The 20,308-nt window shown below is 39.2% G+C and overlaps 2 protein-coding genes across 2 annotated transcripts in view; one reads left to right on the plus strand and one right to left on the minus strand.

Annotated features, from left to right (window-relative positions):
- The window catches only part of atp8b1 (ATPase phospholipid transporting 8B1), a 29,666-nt gene extending 19,490 nt beyond the window's left edge, over positions 1-10,176 (minus strand). The window contains exon 1 of the mRNA XM_026339817.1: positions 9,977-10,176. The gene's annotated coding sequence lies outside the window, so the exon portion shown is untranslated. The remainder of the gene's footprint in view (positions 1-9,976) is intronic.
- Positions 10,177-13,294: 3,118 nt separating this feature from the next.
- On the plus strand, positions 13,295-18,980 carry LOC113148780 (thioredoxin-like protein 1). The gene is made up of 8 exons (XM_026340578.1): positions 13,295-13,568; positions 14,824-14,920; positions 15,528-15,701; positions 16,018-16,140; positions 18,059-18,128; positions 18,247-18,419; positions 18,515-18,619; positions 18,709-18,980. The coding sequence occupies exons 1-8, from the start codon at positions 13,471-13,473 to the stop codon at positions 18,736-18,738; spliced, it is 870 nt and encodes a 289-aa protein (XP_026196363.1). The 5' UTR covers positions 13,295-13,470; the 3' UTR covers positions 18,739-18,980.
- Positions 18,981-20,308: the final 1,328 nt, after the last annotated feature.

Consider the following 20,308-nt stretch of genomic DNA (forward strand, 5'->3'; position numbering starts at 1 on the left):
AAGAACAACAACTGTGCTGATGAAAGGATCAAAACCAACAATGAATCAATGCTATTAACAAGTTTTGTGTGTCCAAAGGGTGACAGCTTATTGTACTATGCAGTAGAGCTTCACCCATTAAAAAGCCCTCAGTGGACTGCTGGACAATTTTCTTTAATACCAAGAACACACACTGTGGGTTATTCTGACTCAACACACACAATGTCTGGCTGGCGCAAATAGGCTCTAGAACCCCAAATGTATATTAATCTGTCACTAAAAATATTCCCTGGAAAAAAAAGTACCATTTCCTTCTGTTTGAGTAACATTTCCTACAAACTACAGCAAATGTTGTCACACAGTGGAACAATCATTCTGTCTCCATTCTGATCAATGTTGTAATGAAGCCGCAGCCCTGTGGGAAACCCTCCGATATCCTAACTGCTACCGGTTAGCAGGTGTTAGGTTTAAGTTGGCGCTTCCCTTCAACTTAATGTTTAATGATGTGAAGGAGTCTGTTAACCCAGCTGATAGGGCTCATTAGCCCCGTTTCCCGGTACAAATACAACTTAAAAAAAAAAAAAAAAATCAATCACTGAAGGACAAGAGGAGACCAGGAAACAATCTGAGCTAAATAGGGGCAAGCAGTCAATCAGGGATGACTAAAGGACTCCTGTTGAAATGAAAGAAACCAAACCAAACCAGACATAAACCAAATAGATTGGGGCCACTTACACCTGTACAATCTAATACAACCAACTACAGCAGCGCTGCCACAAATTCTACTGTTACAGTTATAATTTGTCAGGTTTTGTTCAAACTGAGAAATGACAAATGTGATCATTCTACTATACATTTATTGAGGTCATAGTGGGTGGTGGAGTTGTTCCTAACGTTCTAAAGTTTTGGCCTCCTCATTTACATAATAGATAAGAAGCAAGGATGCAAAGGTGGACCTTTGCTGTATGACCTGTCCTTCTCTCTGTACACTGCTCTCCTATCTCTCCAACTAGTCATCTTTTGACTGTGGATGGAAAGTACCTGAAGAAAACCAACTTTTGCCTGTTTACTTTGGTTTGATCCTGTGCCGTTTTAGCACAGGCTTCTTCATGGAGGACATGTTGACAAATCGGAAAAGTACAGGCATGACTGGAAGAGCAGGATGAATAATGAAATAAAAGGTGGCGGCTCAGTGTCACGGCTCACTGGAAGGGAACAGAGATATGTTAATGTCAGTTTCAGCTGTGCTTTTCTTACTTTGACAAGTCACGCCGTCTGCTGTGATATGGCCATTTTTAAAATCAGTGCTCAACCCCTCCGCACAGGACTAGCTGTACTTTGTGTGTTTAGGGAGCAGTTGATATGTAGTGTGTATTTTTTGGTTGTAAAGTAGGGTCACGTCTGTGTAGGTGAGGTTGTTTGTCTTGTCCACAGGGAAATCATCCAAAACTATTTCAGAAGAACCCAGAAGATATTATGAATCAAACACAAACAATTATTTTGCCTGTTTTTGAAGGATCTTTGCATTTTTTTCACAGAAAATGTCCCAGTTTGGAGTTTCCAACAGATCCTGGGGGGACCACTCCAAAATCTGATTTACACAGAGACAGTTTGGTGGTACTAGTTCCTCTCCATTTCCATAAATAATAATTTATGCCAGGTTTTATAAATGGTCCTGTGTATCAAGTAAAATAATATCCTGTTTCCATCAGCTTGGGCAACACCACAACCTAACAGACACATTAATCACACACTTTGTTGTTGCTAAATTAAAATGGAGAAGCTGCAGCAATGTCTCTACTGACATTATAATGCTGTGAAAAGATGTAATTCGTCTGTAAGTTCCATTCCACGCATTCGTTTATTCGCTGCTGGAGATACGTCATATCTGTTACACACATTGTTTTGGCATAAGTGACTCTCCCCCACCCTTGCAGCAACTTAAAAGCCGCGCAAAAGTATGGTAGTCAATAATGAGGGCAGCATTTTTGACGCAGTGCTCATGTCTGTCTGAACACAGCCCGAAGATCCTTAACAGTAAACACCTCAGCTCATGTTGGGCATCTGTGTGCGTGTGTCAGACCCACCCATCCTTCATCCTCACAGCCTGCTGTGCCTCTGTGTCCGTCTGCCTCATCAACAGCTCCGTGTTAAAAACAAAGGGTGCCATATTTGCATGTTATCTTAGGGCTAACGAACCCGTCTTTACTGTTGTATCTATTGGATGAATTTATGAATATCAGTTTTTCTGAAAGTTCATACTCTCATTAGGACCAACTGTAATCACTTTGCTGACCCTCTGGCTTTGTTGTATAGGATCAACAAAGTCTAATTTATTTCATGCAGTCTTCATGTTGTAGACCCAATTTCTGCACAACTCTTTTTTTGCCAGACGTGAGATTTTGATCCACACCCTGACGTGACCACAAACATGTTTGAGTAATCACGCAGTATTATACTGTACTTCTAATCAGGTAACACCTGAGCAGAAGTCTAATTTTAGATCCAGGAAATCACAGCGAAAAAAAGGTGGAGAAGAGTGGATACAAAAGCAGAACATGTGACATCATCTACAATACTACAATAATGTTTCATTGCAGTGGATGACAGTCAAATAGTTCATCATGTAATTACTGAAATACAATCCAATAAAACTTCCTATTTTACAAAACCCACATATCTCCAAGCACCAATTGATGCGTTTGTTGCAACACAAAGCAGGTTTGGTGGAGCTTTTTCTAAACTACCAAAAAAAAAAAAAAAAGCAAAAGACAAAACTATTATTCTGACCAAGCATTCATTACCAACTTGATACTTGATGCCTTTAACACATTTAGGTCATACTGAGAAACCTGATATGTGACACCAGTGCTTTTATACAGTCTCTACACCGTGAGAAGAGAAACGTTGAGAAAAGCAGCTAACAAAGATGACTACATGAAAGTGACTCTCCTAGCTGGAAATGGCTGTATATTTTAAAGGTAGTATCACCATAAGCCAACAGAAGACCATTATCAGCAAACAGTAATGCTGTGTTCAGTGGCATGTGCTATTTGCTGTTGTTGATTCTTTTCCATTTTATAGTTTGCTTTGTTTTTCATGGAAAACAAGGTTGGCTGGTCACAAGTCCGCACATGAAAACTCTGAAAAGTTGGGAGGGTGGGAGATTTCTGTGTTTTGTCACAGAAGGGGAAGAAAGACTGGAGAAATAGATTTAAGTAAGCATTACGCATCTAAATGTAACCATTCAACAGCCGTTTTGTCAAAGTGACAAATAGAAATATTGGTCCACATCCACAAAAGAACCCGGATGGACTGAATCCCTCATCTTTATCTAGTGGTAAATGACACTAAGTGTTTGTTATTTTTTGTGTGTGTGTGTTTTGTTTTGCTTTTTTTTTGTCAAACTGTCGTCATTATCCAGTCAAACAACGTGCCACGCCATAAGAATACATAGCCTCAACTAAAGCGCTGCGTCATGCCTGCACACTCTTTTACAAACTTGCCTTCACTGAGGGAATGTGTGCCAATCAAAGTTTTTCTACAGCTACGGAACAAGCGGAAAGAAGCCGTCTTTAACAATCTCACATGTCAATAAGAGATGTGTCTATTCCAACAACAAATTTACCTGTTATCACTTTAGTTTATCAAATTAGTGTAACAATGCAGTCAAGTCAGAATGTGACCGGCTGGAGATGTGCGGCCATGAAGCCTCAGTGTCCCTGTAACCTAGTGAGCAGTGTTTAGGGCCTTTCATGACATCTATCACTGGCACGGCATGAGAAACACTGAAAATAGTGTCACTGGTGTTAAAAATGTTGCCCCTGTTTATTCAAAGCTCGACTCGTTTTGTTTCTACTGTTGTGATGCTGTTCACAGAGGAAGTGTGAGCTTATTATTACCACAAGCCAACACAAAATGCTGAACTTTAAGCTTGGCGATTGGGTGTTTCCACCGTACCTTGTATCTTCAGCTTTTTAGTCACAGAATCAGATTCCTCTCAGTGCTGATCTTTATCTTTTCAGAACTCAACAAGAGACTTTGCATTGGACGCAAATTCTCTTGGTTGAAGAGAGAGCTCGACACTGGCTGCTCCGCCCCCCTCACTAAAGCACACCAATCAGAGGTGCTGCAGCAGGATCACCTGTCTCAGATCAGGTTTTCATGTCTGGTGCGGGGGCGTCGCTAAGGCAACAACAAAGAGTGGGGAAGCAGGAAGAGCGGAGGGACTGACAGAGTGGGACAGAGCAGAAAATACCTGAGCGACGACAGTGAAACCTGAGAGGACGGAACCACAGAAGAAAGGCTCATAACACACAAGTCTACTGCACTAGTAACCTGCTGTGGAAGCCTTTGTATTATTCTTACTATATATTTTTAATAGTACTTTTTGCTCGTCTGTTATCTATGAACGCAGCTATACAGATGTTTGCATGTTCAGTGGCACGTCCTAAACTAAATAAAGGAAACACTATAAAAAGGTTTTTAAAATAGGTCTGCATAGAAGTGATCCAAAATTGTGAGGTTATTATTGCCTAAAGGGGACAGGTCAGTTGTGCAGTGACAAAGTCTGGTGTACCACTTAGTACAGTACATCATGCTTAGCAGGTTTTACATACAGCATGTATGACATTGAGAACAGTACATCTGGAGTAAGTGCATGTATGTGGGTAAGCTGCGTGAATGCCCTGTAGGAAAGGTGGGCTCCATCACTAACAATAAAAAAAGTCCTATAGAAACAGATAATTATTAAATGTAAATGAATAGTTTTTAGTTTTTATTTATAGAAGCTGTACGACACTTGTTTGTCATGCGAGACAAAACAAAAAAGAAAAACACGCAAACAACCAACTCTGTTGATGGTAGAGCTGCACATCAGGTTCTAACAAGGAAGAGGAATGTGTGGAATTAAAAAAAGATGATATATCTGGTTCTGCTGCTTCACCGGTCTGAGGCTTACAGACGTTACAGAAGTGCATCATTAAAAACTGGTGTTCTTCTTCTATACACAGAAACGATTAAAATCAGAGGTTCCCATAGGCAGTTTACACACTAGGAGCTGTGACAATTCCTGTTAAATAGAGCACAACTACAACAATTTGTAGGCGATTATTATAAAACATGTTAGTTAAGCTTTAATCCATTCAATATGGATGATTGTGTAGTCTAAACTAAACACAGAGTTCAAAAGGAGGCCCTAATGGATCCTTTGACAAAATCAAGCCACTTCTTCCTTTAGAACCTGTAAACAAAACCTCTTTGGCAGACCTACATTTCACGTGAGGAAGAGTTTAAAGATATTTTAACAATTTATTAATGTTCCTGATGTGATAGAGGTCAAAGCTGAGCCGCAGAGGAGAATGCAAAGCATTTGTGTCTGTGACTGAATATCCCAGGGCGGGTGAGGACAGATGTTATCAGCGAGTTTAGCATAAGAGTCGGATTTCTGAAGCACCTGAGGGGAATGTGTTTCAACTGACGTCTACAATAAACAGGTGGAAAACAAAACAAGCTGTCGGTTCTGTGCTTGATTGCCACTCGAAGTAATAGTGACAAGTACTCGCCAAGCTACTCTTTTTTTAATACCATCTATTACTATTCTGGCCTTGTTTCAGTGTCCGGAAAGTTCCTGCACTGTGCAGAAAAACTAATTTCAATGAGATTACAGCATGGGCATGGCACAGAAGGACCAGGAAAAAAAAAAAAAAAAAAAACACGTCAAGCAAGCAAAATGATCCCAGTTTGCAAATAACACTGAGCTCACTAACGATCAGTGCCGATGAGCCTTTTAAGCCCTGGTTTTATTTCAGGGATTTGCTTTCAGCTCCTCACCTGTCCCTGTAAGACGCCCACGCCCACAGTCCCTTGTGCTATTAAGTCAGCCTAAAAAGGTAAACCTGTGTCATGCAGAGCTGGGTTTTAAATCAACATCCGCATCAGTCGCCTCTCTGTATCGCTGAAGGAGGTCAAAATAATCGGATGGTTTTTTTTTTTTATATTAATACTTAAATAAATGTACAAAATATGATGTCAGGGTTAGATGAACATCTATTCTGCTGCCTAACATATAAATAGGTCAAGCTATGGATAAAAAAAAGGACAATTTGACATGATACTGTACTGTTATGTAGTTATTTAAAAAATTATCAGTCAACTCCTGTGCATTGATGGTTATTTCTGAAGTTGTATTCATAATAAAATCACAGACGATAAACCTCTTACTAATGACGTCAATGTTTAATGTTAACAGACTGATTTGTAATTTACATAGAAACACAAGATGAATATTATTAAGGACGCCAGCAGACAAAATTCTTATCAACGCTATTTATTTATCTATTGGCTTTGACTATATATCTAGTCTATTAAATGTCAAAAATACAATTTTGAAAAGGGATCAAAAGCAGCAATAGGAACAAAGTGTCACATTGGAAATGTTGACTAATAATAATTTTACTCACAGCTGGATTTCACACGGTGAATCCATAAACAGACAATCCACAGAGACACCAGCTGCTGCCTCAGCCACACACATTGCCAGGGCCCCTGAGCAAGATACTAGAACCTCACCTGGAGGACAGGCTGGTGCAAAAGCCACGGTCGTCCTCTTTGAGTTTAGCAGCAATCATGGTAAATCACATCTTCATTTATGAAGTGAAAACCTGCAGTCCTCCAACAACAAATGCACACGCACTCAAACATCGTTCCCTATATAGTCAAATTCAATTTGCCTCCTAATTTGCCTATTTTGACTTGCAGTGAACATGAGTGACGACTGACACTTTGGTATGGTCCATAACAAATTCAAAAGTGCCCTGTGCACTTTTTTTCACAATTACACTATAAAACTGGATCTATGTTCTGTTTCTACTGTAAAGCATCTCTGGTGAACCTTAATGTTGTCCTGAAACACTCCAAACCCTGAAATCTAGTCAGAGACCATTAGTTTGAAAAGTCAAAAAGCTGAAAACCCTTATTCAAGTGTCCTCTGATCCACAATGCTACAGAGCGTAAACTACAACATAGCATGTAGCAGCATGCATACATTCTTGGGGACTCTTAGCATGTTAATACCCCAGGGCAAGTATTTTCTGTTGCACTAGGTGCCACCTAAGGAAGTTTGTTAGTTACAGCTGCTCACAGTTCAGACGGAAGGAAAAACAACCACAAACAGAAAACATCCGCACCAACAGGAGTACAAAATAACATCAATACAAACAAGTCAATGTACACACAGAATATCTGACGACAGATGAGATAGATCAATGATAATGGGGTGAATGATAACAGAAATATGACAAAAACAATGATTGTGATGAGAGTCAGTTCCCCCTGCCTAGATTTTGATACAAGGGTTATAATATAGGGCCCTATAAGCTAAGTGTCCATAGGAAGCCTGACAGGACATCTGTATGGAAAAACATTCATAAGATTTAAAACAGCTGCCGTGACGCATTCACCTGAACTAAATCTTGAGTCTTCATTTGCTTCTCAATTGGCGATTCAAATTCTCAGTCCCTTCTTTTAAGGTCAACCATTTCCATAAGGAGAGAAACATTTTCCTAATCAAAGGACCCTAACTTGCTCTGTCTGCATAAGGAGATATCCATTGCTTGTTTATGGAAAAACAGCCACACTGGTTGGACATGTGTGTCCTGCAGTTTCCACTGTGTTCAGATACAACAGACTGTTTCAGGACCCTACAGGAAGTTTTACAGGTTTCTGTTTTCTCATATTTCCATTTTGTGACTACAGGAAGTAGATACTGCACCATTCACGTCCTGTAGGTCCAGGAGGTGGCAGTAAACAGTATTTTAACTGTTCAACTAGACAGAAAGAAAAAAGAAATCACATGTATACTAAGACCCAAAGGGGACTTGGATAAATTCTACAGGGGAAGAAAATTCTCATTGCAACTATTCATATCATTGTGTATTAATAATCATGTACAACATACCATCACTGTAGCAATAGCTCAAAACCTTTATGGCTTATTAAGCAATGTCTATAACCACATGTTGATCACTTCAATTTGATCAAATGATCACATTTTAATTTCATCATTCAATTTAAAATTGAATAATTATGAGGCATAGTAATTCACAGGAGTAAGAAAAAGACTGAGCTGACCAAGTGTAAAACATTACACATGAATGTATTTGAATCAACATCAGCTTTTCTTGTTAACTTCAAGTGAATATCTAAGTTTTACTCATTTCAAGTTACTGAACTTAAGTTTTAATTTTTAGATTCCTTTAAAATTAGAACGACAACTCAGAAAATAGCTGTCGAAAATAAATAAAGCTAGCAGACTTCCCACCATGTATTGACTCTTCTTTGTTGTCACTTGAACAAAGCATTCATGATGAATATTTTATGCATGTCTCTAATGAATGAAAGTTTCCTTCCATAATAAAATAATGCTAAACATGATAAAGGTTGAATTTAGTGCCTATTTACAGACATTTAAAATTACTGGATGCTGTCTTCGTAGTGATTTTAGACAGTTGGTTTTACATTTTCAAAACTGACAAATGGACACTGAACCAACTATTATACTTATGTTCAGTGAAATTAAGTTTTCAAGGCAGCAGGAGAACTTTCATTTCTAAGTTCAATAAATTTTAAACAAATTACCGTGTATAGCAGAAATTAATTTTTACTGTGCATCCTGTTCCATCCATCGCTGACTTAAAATGGCTAATTCTGATTAGCTATTTGCCCAATTTAAATACTCTGTTCAATTTCACGAGGCCTTTATTTTAAAGGATTGGAATAAAAGCTAAATATTTCCTGGGAAAACAATTATTTCTTTAGGTCTGCTAACTTTTTTCAAAGTATTTTCCTCCAATGTTTTCCTACAGTCAGTATCACGCAGCAATCAAACCAAAACAATGACTTTCTTCCATCCATCAAAACTATGCTGGTGTTCACTATTTTTTGTCACGATATCTCTTCCTTAGTCATGATAGTGAGATTATGAGACGATTATGTTATGGAAAGACTCCCAAAAACCCTGGACAGTTTATTAATTAAATAATGTTCATTTCATGTGCCTATAAAATATCTCCATGTGAGTACTCACAATAAAACAACGCTTATAATAAAATAATATTTTTTTCTGACGTGATTCATTCTCATTTGATGTTAAATTGTGGCGTTTCTTCAGACTTTATGATCAACGAGCCCTTCGGCAAAGACAGAAAAATGTTGCTGGTAGATTTTTGTTCAAACCGGTTTCTCAAAAGGTCACGTTACAACAAAATCTATTATTAATGTCACACAAACTCAAAGTGGTGAGAAATGGAGAGGAGCAAGAGAAAACAGTGGCTTGTGTCACACTGTATGCCACTTCTTCTTCACTTCTTCCATGTAGTCACAGTTACCTATTAACCAAACTTTTCTCAATCTAAAGCCAACAAAACCCTGCTGACTAATAACCATTAGTGTAGATTTAATCTGTTTTAGACAGTTTAAGACTTTATGACCATTTTAGAGGAGTGCTTCAAACATTTAGGTTGTTTATAAAAGAATAAAAGAAAAATCTATCCAATAAGAAAAAACCCAGTTTCTAAATTGTTTTCATAATTTTATAGCATCATGTTTTTATTTCATATAATATTCTTCTTTTCCTCCTTCTAGAGCGTCTGTTTGCTCAGTGGTGGGTTGCTTTTCTTATAGGCTTAAGACAAACCTCACAGATGTCCAGGAGATCTTAAAGTCCTAAAACTAGTCACTTGAGGAAAAGTCCATAAAAGAGCCAGACTCAGACAGGAAGAGAGAAAAAAAATTTATATACCTGCAAATATAACCGAAAACTGTAAATGAACTGCACAGAAACCAGTGTCATCTGAAACAAGGTTTCACCTGTAGTGAGACGGAGGAAAGGTGAGTGGAGCACCGCCCAGGTGAAGTCGTCTCTCACTTCTATTCCCTCCAAACTCAGCTAATGAGTCAAACGCCAAAAAGAAACGTTCACATGTGAACCTAGACTCACCTCGCGTTGCCTTCGTAGTTTAGTTTCAAACTGTGAGTCCTGTTCTCAGTCGGTGTCCGGGAGGGAGTGTTGTCACCGCACCATGTTCTGCTCTTCTTCCGGCTTGTAGAGAGCTGCTGCCCCTGCTCCTGCTGCTCCTCCTGCTCCTGCTCCTGCTGCTGCTGCTGCTGCTGCTGAGTGCTGAGGCGGCTCCCCGCCCTTCTTCCCCTCGGCTGCCTCACCTGCGTTGCCCCCACTCCGCCCTGCAGGACCGGTCCGACCCGTTCACCGCTTGAAACAACAGTCTACTAACAGTCGGTTCACAACAACGCGTGGCATCTAGAGGGGGGCAGGTGCGGAAGTGGGCGCGGAGGTGTTTCAGTCACGTGACTTACAGGTAAAGGCCTGTAATTGAAATGCTAATTAAACCAGGTGGTCGCTAGCTTTAAACGCTTTAAGTGTTCATAACACTTCACCAGAGGTGAAAACAAATGGAGTACATGTACTGAAATACTCAGAGGTGGTAGAAGTTCACAAAGTGAAAGTAATCAAGCTGAAGTACTACATACAGGCTTTAAAAAGTGCTCCAATAAGTTTTTTTTTTTTATTGCTATGATCAGTCCAGTCCAGTCAGTAAACTCTCAAAGACAAGATGGCAAGCTAAATTTATACACAGAAGAACATATATAACACAGAAGATTTGAACCACTTTATGTACTGCAAGATGGTTATCATCATTTATTAGGTCATATATATATATATTATGTACTTTTTGTTTAACAATAATGCTACTCTGCAAAAGTAACTAGTAACTAAAGCTGTATTTCACACTGAATTGTAGTGGAGTTAAAAAAAAAAAGTAGTATAAAATGGAGATACCAAGTAAAAAGTAAAGTACTCAAAGATGCTACTCACTTTCTATGGCAGTAGTTTCGGGGGTACCTGTAGATGAGTGGTATTAAGTATCACTCTGTCTCTTTTCACATACTATGGAGGTTGTAGTTTGGGTCAGCCTACCTGCCCCCAAAACACCTTCAGATGACATCAACTTAACTGAAATCTTGTCATCTGAAGGAGATTATCTAGATGAACGCAGAGAAATATTTTATTATAGAGAAGGCAGAATGAAGTATAATACCTTTTAATGAACTGAATATTTAAGATGTTTTTTATGTTTGAAATGTAGCAGCAATAATAAAAGCATGTGCAATCCTTATGATTAATAATACATACAGACTTATTAATAAATAGCCCTTGTAAGAAAACTGTACAGCGTCCTGGTAAAGTTATTTAGTGTTAATAACAATGACTTGTCACAATAAGTGGCTTGGCAGTCAAATCAGGATTGCATTTGGTTTTTACTTTGTTTTGTCTGTTTTCACAAGGTGTGGTCGGGCAGCACAAATTTTTCCTCTCTGATGCTTTCTGGTTGAGAGCAAGTGCAGCCACTTGGATCTGTGCTCTCTTTTCTTAAGACAGAATTGTTAGAGCTTATATCTTGCTGGTGTCATTTGTTATTTTTCTACCTGACAGCAATTAATTGACCAACAGTGCCACCTAATGAGAATCCTACTCAACAAACTGTGAAACATCAGAGAGTATAGAGGTAGTATCAGAGATACTGTAGACCTGACACAATCCTGATGAAACTGAGTGGTAGATGGATAAGTTGCATTATATTTTGAAAACGCTATTGGTGTGAAACAGTTATAACTTTATTGTTGTCACAGGACAATTATTTGTGTATGAAGTTCTATTTGTGGCCACAAGGTGAAGTAAAAATGTGTGACGGTGCATACATTTGTGGGGATTTTCTGAGTGGACTAAAAGATTTTATGGAGCTGCATTATGGGAAATGTAGTTTGTGTTCCAGTGTTTTTGGCATTTGACTGATTGTTACACTACCAGGGACTGAAAGCCACATGACATCTTTAACTTTGTTGCTCCATGTTTGACCACTCTTTTTTTTTTTTTTTATCTGTCTATTGTTATTCCCCCTTCCTTACGGAAGCGCAATAATATGAAGTACTATAAAGGCCAGGGTACAGTGACCTAGAGAGACCAATGCACTACAACTTAAAAAGCACAAGCAAATTAAGAAAATGACATTGTCAACTTCACAACACTGGCGCAGTGTTTAGAAAAACACTGCAAATACAGAAAACAGACAGTCCAATGCAAATATTTGTTTTTATTGTGCCTGTGTTGACACAGTGGTGAAGTTGTTTTCTTAAATTGTCTTTTTGCATGTGTTTTCTTAAACTGCAATGTATTAACTTCTCCTCAGCCACCTGTAGTCAAGTCACGTTTTATTTACAGTATATAGCACGTTTCCTACACAACAGCAATTCAAAGTGCTTCACGTCCACTTAAAAGCAAAGTCAATGGAATTCAAAAAGTCAAATGTGAACTCTGCCCACTTTAGAACAATTACTAGACCTGTGTAAGAGGATCTAATTGAATGTACTGGTTAATGCAATCAGGTGATACTAAACAGACAGAAGTGCATTAAAATAATTAGAAATCATTTGAGATCATTACAGTAGTCCAGTCTGCTGGCCGCATCTTAGCAATATTTTTAAGATGTTAAAAAGCATATTTGGTTGCCAGACATGAACCTGAATTTCTGAGTCAAAGATGATACCAAGGTATCTGGTGTGATGGCTCAAGGTCCTGGAGAATTTAATTCATTAATTTAAGTTTGCAGTCAATTTGTCTCTCTTAAACTCTGGTTCAGTGACTAAAATCTGAGTTTTGTCCTGATTGAGCTATGAAAAAAATCTGTTTAGTGTCTAAAATACATTTAAAGAGAGCACAGATTGGTGTCATCAGGAGACACCGCCACATAAAGCTGAGTCCCATCAGCATGGCTGTAAAAAGAACATGACATCACCCAGGTGGCATTCATAGATATGTACATGTAGCTGATGCATTGGGGCTTCTGAAATGCATCTGTCGTGGAGCCATAACTGATCTATCCTGTACTGAGCTGGAGGCTAATACAAAAACAACAAACTTTGGTGCTGGCTTTGGATGCTCTAAATAAAATGGCAAAGCCAAGCAATAGGGAATATTATTTCACATGTGAAAATATATATTAGTATATTGTGCTGTTATGAATGTGTTGGATTTAAAATACAGTGTCTAAATAAGAAATCGTTCTCAAAAGCTATCATTAAGTGACAGTGAATATAAGGATGTAATTGTACATCTTAACTTAGTTGGGAGCAGTTAGGTCGAGGTGTCTGAAGGTGGCAGTAAAACGCAAAAAGCCAAACACCAGAGAAGAAGAAGAAGAAAAACCCGCCCTTCCTGTGTCTCTGCTGACCAATCAGGAGTCAGTGTTCTGAGGCGACTCACTGTAGCCATAGAGTGTGCTTTAGAAGCGCTCAGCTAGTTAGCTAATATACTGACAGAAAGCTAAAAACACAACACTATTATTTATTGGGTTCGTCGGTTTTCTGCCCTGAACACCACCTGGATAACCAGTTCATACCACAGCCGTAAACGGTACCATGGTCGGTGTTAAAGTCATCGGGAACGACCCGGACTTCCAGCCGGAGCTAGCGGCCGCCGGCTCCAGGCTCGCCGTGGTGAAGTTCACAATGGCTGGGTAAGCTTAGCTGCCAAACTGGCTTCAAGGACTGGCTCTTAACCGGGCTTAGTCTTTCCCTACAGCTGAAGACTTGTAAACAGCTGGAGCTTGGTATTTATCTGTTTTGGAGAGCTGTCATGAGCCGGATAGCTACGTCAATGTTCTTTGACAGGAGTAGCTTTTATTGCTAGGAGAGCTAGGTTAACATGCTACAGTTAGCAGGCGTAGCTAACTAGCTAGCTGTGTTGCTTACAATGACATAGCAGTATTACAGAGTGAGGTGTTGTAAGATCTCATGGTATACTGGCTTTAAAACGGAGGCTGTAAAAGAAAAGCTGCAACTTTACTTTACCATCAATCAAAAACGATGTATTACTTTCAGAAGCCAGTCTCTGTAATGTAAACGTGTGTTTTCCACTTTGATTGCACTTGTGACGAGGTTTTGATCTCCAGTGTCAGCTGAACGGTATGCCTGTCACGTTGGATGAAATAACAGAAGTTGCATTCAGTGGAAGAAAAATAATTATTAATTAATTTAATTAATTATAAGCCCGCGTGTCACGCTAGCAAAATTGCATGTAGCTGATATACGACAGTGGGAATAGTATCGCCAAGACATACTGGAGCAGCTGTCATAGTACAACACTGGGTCGTGGGAGGTTCCGTGATTGATGTCTGTGTTGTGTCAACGAACTTGTCAGCTGTTCATAAAATGTGTCAGCAAAGAAATGATATGCCAAAAATGTCTAGTTTGGAAGGTGTCTGCCTTGCATAGTCTGGCCACCAGAAAGAACTGTCAAATTTGTTTTTCGACTTTAAAATATTTTATTTTCTCCATGTATCTTGGTAACAATACAAGAATTTAAAGGTTTCCTTGTTATAATGTTTGTAGGTTCTGTGTTGATCAGGTCAGAGCCATTAAAAATCTGGTATCAGTATAGTTATAATCAGTGCTGTGTGTGTAATGACTATATCATGCACGAGTTCTGGAGACACGTCAGGTTCCAAATTGTTGAGTGACGTTATTTACAACATACATTTTTTATTAATGTTATTTATTTACCACTTGACATACACCAAGTCAAGAGTACTGAAACCCCACATTTCTCTGTTAATGATTGATTACTGGATGATTATACATTGTCAAGAAGAATACACTCACATTAAGAGGTGGCAGCCAACAAAAGTTTTGCATTCACTTGATAAATAACTCAAACAAATTATTGATTATTAAAATAGCAGATCCCTAACATACAATCCCTTTTATCCTCAGGTGTAGGCCCTGTGTCAGAATAGCTCCGGCTTTCAACATGTTGAGTAACAAGTACCCACAGGTTGTCTTCCTTGAAGTTGATGTCCATGTGTGTCAGGTAAGTCCAAGCTCCCAGGCTGTCACGTCAATCGCAAATTTTTTATCCAACAGAGTTATTGTATTATGATTTTATGACTATTTAAGCAGCATCAGATCTAACCGTCTTTCTTTTCTTTATATTTTTTTATGACTCAAACCTCTCTCTGCCTTTGTAATCACATTACACTACATTATCTGATTAGTGCCTTTTTTTTAATGCCGCCTGAGAGCAAAACGTCTGTTTTTTAGCCTTGTCCCTTAAATTTTCTAAAATAAAATTTCCAATCAGCAAGTCTCCCTCCATCCTTACTTCTGTAAGATTCATGAAAATCACCTGTTGCCAATAAACTTATTAGTGGTGCAATGTTCCTCTGGGTGCTTCTAACATTACAGAACTTTCCCAGTCTTTTATCCCAGTTTCCAGTTGGCATGGAAAAAATATTGTGCCCTGAAAATTTGCTGTATCATAACAGGCATAAAATATTCACGTTGATATATTGATTCAAATTAAACACGTTACCAGAGAGATACTGGCAAAGAACCAGAATTATTTAAGATGTTCCTTTTATAGAATAAATCAATAAAGGATACGATTTTTTTTACAAAACTCTTTGTCTTTGCCTCAGGCGACAGCAGCAGCCAACAACATCTCAGCCACACCAACGTTCTTGTTCTTCAGGAACAGAGTTAGAGTAGATCAATATCAGGGGGCAGACGCCGCAGGTCTGGAGGAGAAGATCAAACAGCACACAGAGAACGACCCAGGAAACAGCGAGGACTCCGACATTCCAAAGGGATATGTGAGTTGTTGATGTTTCTTATAACCTTCAGCATTGCTGCTGTAGAATTTAGTGTCAGGCTAACTGTCAGTATCTTTTAATTAGTCCCCACTCTTCTGCAGTTTTTAAACATATTTGGTAGCAGCAGAAGGTTTTTAGCCACAGGGAGAGTAAGAAATTACATTTGAGAGACCATAGGAAAAGGAGAACATGCAGTATGTATCGGGAAAGTGGACACAGAAGTATTAGTGTGAACCAGGTACTTGCTTCAAAATGTGAATGTTACAAAGTGAAATAGAACCAGAAGCTGAGTGTTTCCTCTCTGCTTTGTTTTCAGATGGACCTCATGCCTTTTGTCAACAAGGCCGGCTGTGAGTGCCTCAACGAGAGCGACGACTGCGGCTTTGACAACTGCCTAATCAAAGACTCCTCTTACCTGGAGTCTGACTGTGATGAACAGGTATGAGCTAACAGTTCATCTTTTATTTAAAGTTCTCCTATTTGTGTAAAGAAAAAAAAAACAACAGATTGTAAGAACGCCTGCAATGTTTCAGTCCCAGAACCATGACCCTGCATTCCCACGCACCTGTATCCAGGGTTTTCCTGTGTGTGTGCACGCATGTGTGCAGTTGAGCTGTGCTGGAACACTTGTTGGCACCTTATTGATGTGTTGGAAGTGTATGATACACAAGCCACATTAAGAGCCCGTCCCTCGCTGTGGCTGTCTGTCAGATGTTTGAAAATTTCCCCTTGTAATATTTAAAACATGTCTGCTGACCAAGCAGTACATCACTTGAAAAATTATAATGCAAACAACAACAACAACAACAGTAAATCTTTGGTTTGCATCACTAGCAACTTCACGCAGTTGTGATACAACAGAACGGGATCAGCATTCAAACATTCAGTATGTTTAAATGCACTTAAACAACCCAATTACATTCAGCTGAGAAACCTAGTTGCTATAGTCAGGTTAGAGGATCAGAGAGACTTAATTTCCTCTGGGTTATGCAGATTTGTTTGCCATATAATCTGCTTTTTACAAAGACACAAGTGCAGGACAAAAGGCGGCAGAGAGAGCACAGGGAGATGCCTCCTTGTATTTAAATGAAACTCTGAGTGAAACTGAAACTAGCATAAAGTGGCCTGTAGGAGTCTGAATAAGTCACTTTCCACCATGTATTTGCTTTTAATTCAGACAGTTTGTGCAGTTAAAAGGAACTCTGTTCCTTCACTGGTCTGTTAGTCTGTTTGAAAAGTTAGGAAGCAGCATCTTCTGTCAGTATATAGTTAAAATCTCTCAGCTATGCTTCCAAAGCAAGGGAAACTACTTGTCCCCTGGTTACATTTTATCCGAAGTGACTTACAAGTGAGGTACAAGCCAAGGAAAATATCTAAGCCTAAGAGAAAACATTAAAGTAAAGTGCTTTTTTTAACATTTAAGTGCAGATTTTTGAAAATTGGGACTGAGGTTTCTGAGGGTGCAGAGGTTGGTAGCTCATTCCACCATCATGGAACTACTAAGAAGAATGGGACAGGGATTGTAAACCTGGATGAGGGAGTTCAGGTAGGCAGGTACTATTTAGTCGACCGCTCTGTAGGCAAGAGTCAGGGCTTTGAACCTGATGTGGACAGCTACAGGAATCCAGTGCAGAGATCTGAAGAGTGGTGTAACGTTTTCTTTTTGGCTGTTTAAAAATGAGACGTGCTGCTGCATTTTGGATCAGCTGGAGGGGTTTGATAGTGCAGCTGCTAACCCTGTCAGTAAGTCATTGCAATAGTTAAGCCGATATATGACCAGAGCTTGCACAATGAGTTGTGTTGTAAAGTCTGAAAGGTAGGGTTTGAGCTTTCTGATGTTGAAAAGGGCAAATCTGCATACTCTTGAGACAGAGGACATGTGGTCAGTAACGTTACCTGCGTTACCTGATTTCTCTGTGTAGCCCGTTTACTTCAGTGCATGTAAACGCAATGAGCATGATACCAGAGAGACATAGCTACCACTGGAGAGCTAGTCATGAGGAGCAGGTCCAGTACCGATCTTGTGTTCACCTTCTTTGCTTGTTCTGTCAAACCATCACTGCAGTTGAGGTGCTCCCATTAATGAAATGTCATCAGGTAAATTAAAAGCACCACTCTTTCCACTGACATTCGCTCCACGACTGAACTTTTGTCCTGTTGCGGTTTGTTTAATGGAAAAATATCCAAAACTCTCCAGTTAATAAGACACAGTGAAAACAAGAGGAATAACCTAGAACCAGGTCCTTATGAATTCTTAAAGTTATCATGAGCTCCAGGTTATAGTGGGGAAAAAAAGCAAAATGTCACATAAACTTGTTTAATATGTTCCTGTGTTGTTGTTTTTTCGTTGTGTCCAGTTGCTGATAACTATCGCCTTCAACCAGCCGGTGAAGCTCTTCTCTATGAAGCTTCAGTCCTCAGACTTTAGTGAGTTTCATTCTGCTGCTGTCACAAATCTCACAAGTCTTTGCTCTGGATGTGTGCTGTGACATTAATTCCCTGTCTTCTCTCCCTCTACCTTTTCCTTTGCCCGTCCTTCTACCAGCCCAAGCCCCTAAGGTGGTGAAGGTGTTCATCAATCTCCCCAGGTCGATGGGTTTTGACGATGCCGAGCGGAGCGAAGCCACTCAGACTCTCGAGCTGACAGAGGAGGACTACAAGGAAGACGGCTTGATTCCCCTGCGCTACGTCAAGTTTCAGAACGTTCAGAGTGTTACGGTAAGGACAGATTAGATACACAGTAGTCATTGTTTCAGCATGTGCACAGAAATGTGTGTACAACACTTATGCATTTTGTTTGTTTGTTTTACCAGATGTTTGTCAAGTCGAACCAAGGAGACGAAGAGACAACAAAAATCAACTACCTGACATTCATAGGCACTCCAGTACAGGCCACCAACATGAACGACTTCAAGAGGGTATGGAGCAGTTACAGCAGCCTGAGGTTGTGCATGCCTGCGAGTGTGTTGTACGTACGGCTCATCACTTTCATTTTGTTGGCCTGCAGGTTGTGGGGAAGAAAGGAGAGAGTCACTGAATGGGGGGGAAAACAAAGGGAGGAAGAAGAGCAGAAGAGGAGGAGTCTACAGATACATCCATGGACTTTCCCTCTGCCAAAGCTGCAACAGAATCTGCTGTGTCACACACACACACACAACCTAAAGCTATCCTCCTCAAGCTCTTGAATGATTTCTCCATCTGTGGAGACTCAGTCTATTAATCATTTGTATTGTAATTCTGATGAAAACCACTGTAAATAAAACACAGTCCTTTTTCAAAGGCACGTGCGTCAGGTCTGCTTCTTGGAGAAAAGAGAGGTGAAGTAAGTGAAGTTTGGAGTATTTTAGCTTTTTGTTACTCCTCTACAATTCAGAGGAAAATACTGTACTTTCATACTTCACTATATTTACTGTTCAGTTTTAGTTACTTTACAGATGCAGATTCCTAAAGCTAAATACAATCAACTGGATAACTGGACGAGGCACATCCTGTTAAACTTAGCTCCACATTGACCAGCTGTAACATTAGTAATGTTGACACATTTGTGCATCAGTGATTGTAAATCATCTAGTAACTGATTCTCAGAGAAATGATTTTCTTAGTGCAGTACTTGGCCTTTAGTACTTCAACAATGGTACCACTTGTAATGTTAATACACTTTTTTCTCTTTTTTATTAAGCACTTTCACACAGTATTGACTTTGTGTGTATTACTTATGCCACTTCTAATATTTAAAATGTCAAATTTGCTCATGCTGAGATCTTTCTTGTAACATTTACTTAAGTTTTATTTAAGCACTTACTTGCAGTTTTGAGGGATTTCTACTTTGAGTATTTCTATTCTCTGCTCATTCGTACTTTGACTTTAGTGGCAAACTTTTAATTCCCCTACATTTGGTAATAACTATCAGATTCAGATTAATCAAACAAAATTCAATATGATCATAAGACTATTTAATGGGCTGTACTTATTGATTCACTAATGTGGTCTTCGCTTTAATGTTAATGTGACTTATGTTAATGACCTTAGATTCTGTTTTGAATGTAATCATTTGAATTTATTTGCCTACAACTGTGCTGCTCTGGAATTTCGTACAAGGGTCATTAATATTATATTTATTGAAATGAAATAAGCCTAAAGAGTTCAAATCTGACATGTGACTATTCTCTGTCTGACAGTTTAATATAGCAGCATATATTTTGCACCTTTAGGTTCTTTTCATCAGTAAGAGGCCTGAAAAGCACCATCTGCTCTGAGATCCTGTTTTGGAGAAATCCAAGCATGCTTGCATGTTTCCTGTTTTCTGCCCCCCTCACAGTGTTTAACTGTAGTAGTAACTGTGGCCCTGTGAAACTGGACGTTGTTACTGTGAAGTGGAACAGACGTTTCAGTAGCAGTCACAGACAAGAATATTATGACAACAAAAAGTAAAGTGAATGTCTCGGACGTTACAGTGTAGAAAATGAATTAATGCACCTGGATTACAATGCAGGATTTCTGTCCTGTATTTGTTTGGTACTATCTTAGTCACTCAGCCACTCTGTGTCAGACTTGGGCTTGATTTGAGATCCACATCTGAGATTCGTGAGCTCAGACAGACTTGAAAT

This window comes from Anabas testudineus, chromosome 22, assembly GCF_900324465.2.
Source record: "Anabas testudineus chromosome 22, fAnaTes1.2, whole genome shotgun sequence".
NCBI lineage: Eukaryota > Metazoa > Chordata > Actinopteri > Anabantiformes > Anabantidae > Anabas > Anabas testudineus.